The following is a 5,002-nucleotide window of genomic DNA, read 5'->3' as shown; positions in this document are numbered from 1 at the left end:
GGGTTTGGGCCTGTCATTGTCTTCTGTTACTTTTATCTAAATGTAATCATATCCGCCAAAGATGTCGCAATCCAGAGTTCTTCTTCTTCGTCGTTGGTGGCGGCAGACTAAAAAAATCTCTATCATTCATATCATTCAGACGGCGGTCATGATTCTGGGCATGCGTAAATTTTCCGATTGATGGCAATGTTGAAGCTGGTGGAGTTAATTAAGATGATGAACGGTGAGATTCCAGCCATGGAAGTAGTAGAAGCCGATGGCAACACAAAAGCTGACAGTGACAGTAACCGGTAAGGTACTGGATTTTTTCTTGTTTATTACATCTCTGATTATTGTTGTTACTACTAAATCTTATGGAACATTTTCGCAAATTCATTGCAAAGAAGTAGCCGTGTATGTTGGTTTTTGACTTTTGTGCTGTTTGGCTACTCCTTGAGGTCTTAATATATATATATATATATGCTTTTCGACAAGTAGCCTTATGTTGATCTTTAGCTGTTTGTTCTTTTTTGGATGATTGATGCAGCGGGGCAATGGAGGAACTAGATAACTCAATTTTCCAGGGGCCATTGTTTTGCCAGCCAAGCACTGTAAAACGTCTGATAAACAAGTGTCTGAGTAGTCCCTCCTAAGTTTTGGTCTTCAAGCAAAAGAGAGAGGAACAAAGAAAAGGCGTCTGAAGCTGGCTGTAACCATACAAAGGCGGCTTGGAATTGTTTTATCCATTCCGACCCGGTACTGTTATGTTTTTCTTGTTTATAGAATAGAATGCACCCATTAATGTTTTTCAAACCTGCCTTTTTTTTTTGCTTGCTTCATGTTTTTATTCTTTTCCTTTTTTTTGTGTTGTAGATTCTAGAAACACATATGGTGTAAGCAAGAGTGAGTTACTTGACCGCCTTGCTTTTCTTTGGGAGAAACAAAAGTGATTTGCGGAGACCAAAGAAGCCCCTGCTAAAGCGGGAGAAATGTTACTTCTTTTGACGAAGAATTTGCCACAGGGAAAGGTGATGAGAAGAACCGAAGCAAACATATCCTCTTAGTAAAAAATTCGCCATTTTCTTCCACTGAAAAGGAGGAACTGGCTCAAATGTTTGAAAAAATTTGGAAGTCTAGACAAAATTGTCCTCCCTCTGATTAAGACGATGATGGCCTTGGTTTTTTTCTTTCCATGTGTGCTATTTCAGTATATTGGACAGATACTTAATTGCTCTCTCACCTGCCCTTACTCACTTGACCTTCAGGTTGTTTTTCTTGTGCCGGCTGAGGCACGCGCAGCTATTAAGTGAATGGCATTCAAGCGTTACAAGTAAGCTCCAACATTAATTATGATGTTTATTAAATAAGACGGGAAGATCAACTTCTGTATAAATTTCTTTCCCTAACGTGCTTCTTGGAAATAAATGATGTTGCTTGTTAAACCAAACTGATTCATTACATTTCCCTATTATATTACAGAGATGCTCCCTTGTATCTGGAGTGGGCTCCTGGAAATATTCTTTAGCCAAAAACTCTTCCTGATAACAATGAAAAGAAAAGTGATGTTGGAGAAAATGATTTGAGTAGAGTCGACTTGGAGCAGCAGGTTGAAATCGATCCAGATATAAATGAGTTATGTCCTGCTATAATAGCTTTAAACATATATTCTTCCTTTTTTTGAGTTGTATTGAGCTATCCGAACTCACAAGATAGTTGAGAAAATCTTGGGAAACTAAAAGTTGATTTTAGGCTTACCTTGTGGGGTTATATATGGGCTGTGAAGCAGGGATAGATTCTGAGTGTCAAGGTAAGTCCGTGTTCGTTACTGACACATTATGTGCACTTAACTGTGAGTCTGTTTTAGTAATCTTTTATTTTCCATTATAAGCAGATAATAAAGCATGTAAAGTATAGGAAGACTCTTTCAAGCGGTTATTGGTTTTGTAGAATTCGACTCTATAGAAGCCAGTGGTCTACAAAAATCTACAAGTATGTTAATAATTGAGTCCCCTGTGAAAAGTTGATTGGACTTATAATGAAGTACAGTGACACTTTCGTGTTCTTTTGCAGGGAACTGTTCTGGATGGGCATGCTTTGATCTTGAGATTCTGTTGGAACAAGCGGAGTGACAAGTTTGGGAAAGGTTCAGACATGGAAAAAACTTGTACAAAGTTACATGTAGCTTTTAAGGCAGCCAAGAAAAAACTATGACAGCTTTTCAGTCCATTTGGACAGGTACACACTCTTTTGATTAAATGATGATATGTGCCATTCTTGAATAGCTCAGTTACAAGCCATGAAAACATACTGCCATTCTTGAAGAACTCTGTGCAATTGCGGAAGTTAAGGTCTCATGTTTAGGATTATTTTTGTTGAAGACCCTACAAGGGGATTAAACATTAGCTCTATTGTGTTGAAACAATTATTGATCTAACGTGCAGATCAAGAGTCTCAGGCTTCTAAAGAAGAACAGTGGAAAGTATGCAGGTTCTGCTTTTGTTGAATTTGTGACAAAGCTAAGAAGAAAAGCTAAAAAGCGTTATCCATCCTCAACTCTCTCTCTCTCTCTATGTGCGAATGGGCCAACAACAATGACAATAGCATGGAATCCGGGTGCGTTCTGCTGCCAAGTTGGACCAAGAAAACGATATATCCGCAGGAAAGGAAAAAGCTCGACAGTTGTTGATGAAAACATAAAAATATGCACTTTGTTTTGTTGTCGCTTTTGTGATTTTCCATGGTTGAAATTTTGTTTTGCACTGGCCCCATCTACTATTTTATTTTATTTCGTGTGTCTTGCATTCATATACAATAATACCCTTGAAGTCATATAGTATCATAATACTAACAAGTGGCGTCTAGATCATATAATAATACCCTACCTAAAAGGTTGCAAATTTGAAGAACCCCATGAATGTGGACCAGATAATATATTCTTATAAGCGAACCCCACAAGATTCGAAGATGCATGATCCAAGACACATTTAAACAATAATAAAAGGGAGATTACAAGATAGATGAAATACTCAAGCTAAGTAGCATAACACTTTCAAGTTTAGGTAGCTAATTAAAACACAAACCAACAGAGTAGAGTAGCTAGTTAAAACAAACAAACAAACAAGAGTAGCATTAAACGTCAAACAAAGAAAGAAACAAACAAACAAACAAGAGTAGCAAAATTCCTCCTCACTCATCTTCACTGGAATCCTCACCAGTAGCTGCAGATCTGCAGTCATACCCGTCAATCATCACACGGTCAATGAGTCTATCACAAGAGCGGACATCATTTCGAACGACGTTTAGAACGCGTATCGCATCATCGGTCAAGGCAGTAGGTGGTGGGTCTAGAGACGTAAGGTACGACTCGAGAGTATGGCACTTGAGGGTCTAGAGACGTAAGGTACGACTCGAGAGTATGTCCCTTCAAGTACTGCAATAGCTCAAGTGCCATACGCCTGTGTTCATCGGTGTATCTTGCCTCGGAATCATCAGCTTCCGGTATAGGAACTGTGACATCAACCACGAATCCTTCATTCCCCAAAGAAGTGTTAAAATCTTCTATGCATTTGTTAAGGCATCTTATCATAGCTCTGACTTGGTCTCTAGTGGTAGTCTGAAAACACCAAAATCCATTATAAAAAAAAAAAAAAATTAGTAAAATCCCCAGATTTGCACATTATATTATATACACCCTAAACAGATACATTATATGAAAACCTCATAAATAAACACATATACATACTTAAACTTACAGTTTTCCTGATGAATTTCTTAACCGGCCCAAGAAGCTTGGTGGCAAACGCTTCTGTTTCTTCTGTCCGAATATTCTTCAACTCTTCAACCCGAGCATCCACCACCAACCTTGATGTTCCATCACTCTCTTGAGAAGATGGTTTCCTTTTAATCAGAATCAACAACGGCAATGATAACTTTCTCGGATGATAACGAATCGAGATCATTATAGTGAGTTACCTGCTGCTTGCTTCCCATGGGGAAAAGTCTTACACATCTGACGAGTCCTCATAAACCAAATACAAGCTTCACACCGGAAGCAGTTTGCAGCCACTTATAAAAAATTCTTAAAAGTTGAAGCTTTCGATTACATTAAGTGGCAAGTTCCAAACCCCATAGGTTGATAAATAAATAGATGTTACAGATATATATATATATATATATATAGTAGATGTTATAGATATATCGTTGTGGGGAAACCCCAAATTGCATCAAAGCCAGCCACTACTAAAGTATTATACAAAGAAAGAAAGCAACTTAATCAAACAAACTTTATTCATAGCATTCAGCAAACGACGGATGATTCTGATCAAATATGTAAACGTTGCATTTCCTCTTGTGCTTCTTCAGCCAAAAATCTCGCCCTGTTCTTCCTAAAAGCTTTGAGCATCATCGCCTTCAACCGCTCAGGTTTGCCTCTCACAAAATCTTCATGTCCGAATTCCAATTCCCCAGATCCCTTCTTGATTCTTCTAAAGCCCTATACCAAGTAGCAACCACATATAGCAGCAAGACTCAATTAAAAACTCCAAGAGCGATCTAGACAATTTCTCTAATTTTATTCTCTCGGAGATTAGATTAGATGAGAAGAACTTACATAATGCCTAAGCTCAGAGCGAAACTCTGAGAATTTGCCGCAATCGAACTTGTCAACGATGTCTCTGCGAATAAACTCTTCCAGATTCCAAATGACGAAACTGTTGTTGTCTTTGCCCCATGAGATTAGTGGATCCGTTGCAGGATCCTCCACAAGCTTATAGATTCTCCTATGGAACAAAGTCAATCCGTTTGGGAAATTTTGAGCCATCCCCCACTCCTTAAACACACTCTTCAAATCGGACTAACCAACAACACAAGGCGCGAGAACAAGAATCCCAGATCTGACGCTTTCTTTAATAAGAACCCTAACGCAAATATCAAACCCCACCCAACAAACTCTGAAAGAAGAGAAAGGGTAAAGTAGTATCAACCATTAAAAATTTGTATGACCTAATTTTCCTGTGCAGTGCCT

General features: G+C 38.4%; 2 protein-coding genes and 1 long non-coding RNA gene across 7 annotated transcripts; 1 reads left to right on the top strand and 2 right to left on the bottom strand.

The window, feature by feature from the left end:
• Positions 1 to 2,808, top strand: LOC104723083 (uncharacterized). Of its 4 annotated transcripts, none has more exons than XR_015570998.1 (9): positions 1 to 290; positions 527 to 735; positions 853 to 1,007; positions 1,245 to 1,309; positions 1,459 to 1,585; positions 1,766 to 1,786; positions 1,871 to 1,968; positions 2,050 to 2,214; positions 2,421 to 2,808. It is a non-coding gene; the product is annotated as an uncharacterized LOC104723083 (long non-coding RNA). The 4 variants fall into 4 exon arrangements; XR_015570996.1 differs by having other exon boundaries at positions 1,729 to 1,786; XR_015570997.1 differs by having other exon boundaries at positions 58 to 295.
• A 134-nt stretch (positions 2,809 to 2,942) lies between these two features.
• Positions 2,943 to 4,092, bottom strand: LOC104723078 (uncharacterized). Of its 2 annotated transcripts, XM_010441375.3 has the most exons (3): positions 3,952 to 4,092; positions 3,732 to 3,859; positions 2,943 to 3,592 (listed from the first exon to the last, which is right to left on the bottom strand). In XM_010441375.3, exons 1-3 carry the CDS (start codon positions 4,001 to 4,003, stop codon positions 3,296 to 3,298), a joined length of 477 nt encoding a protein of 158 aa, XP_010439677.1. In that variant the 5' UTR covers positions 4,004 to 4,092; the 3' UTR covers positions 2,943 to 3,295. The 2 variants fall into 2 exon arrangements, with proteins under 2 accessions (XP_010439677.1, XP_010439676.1); XM_010441374.3 differs by lacking the exon at positions 3,952 to 4,092 and having other exon boundaries at positions 3,732 to 3,938.
• On the bottom strand, positions 4,056 to 5,002 carry LOC147933870 (heat stress transcription factor A-1-like). The gene is made up of 2 exons (XM_087470857.1): positions 4,589 to 5,002; positions 4,056 to 4,471 (listed from the first exon to the last, which is right to left on the bottom strand). The coding sequence occupies exons 1-2, from the start codon at positions 4,796 to 4,798 to the stop codon at positions 4,301 to 4,303; spliced, it is 381 nt and encodes a 126-aa protein (XP_087326983.1). The 5' UTR covers positions 4,799 to 5,002; the 3' UTR covers positions 4,056 to 4,300.

Source organism: Camelina sativa, chromosome 11 (genome assembly GCF_030686135.1).
Source record: "Camelina sativa cultivar CO46 ecotype springtype chromosome 11, ASM3068613v1".
Taxonomy (NCBI): Eukaryota; Viridiplantae; Streptophyta; class Magnoliopsida; order Brassicales; family Brassicaceae; genus Camelina; species Camelina sativa.
The sequence above is the reverse complement of the archived record's forward strand: the minus strand, read 5'-3'. Positions and strand labels throughout refer to the sequence as shown.

Excerpts from the sequence above, each read along its gene's own strand:
- LOC147933870 (XM_087470857.1), bottom strand. The coding sequence starts at position 4,798 with ATGGCTCAAAATTTCCCAAACGGATTGACTTTGTTCCATAGGAGAATC. Across the intron at positions 4,472-4,588 it reads GCTCTGAGCTTAGGCATTAT|GGCTTTAGAAGAATCAAGAA; the intron begins GTAAGTTCTTCT and ends TACTTGGTATAG.
- LOC104723078 (XM_010441374.3), bottom strand. The coding sequence starts at position 3,938 with ATGATCTCGATTCGTTATCATCCGAGAAAGTTATCATTGCCGTTGTTG. Across the intron at positions 3,593-3,731 it reads AGAAATTCATCAGGAAAACT|ACTACCACTAGAGACCAAGT; the intron begins GTAAGTTTAAGT and ends TGGTGTTTTCAG.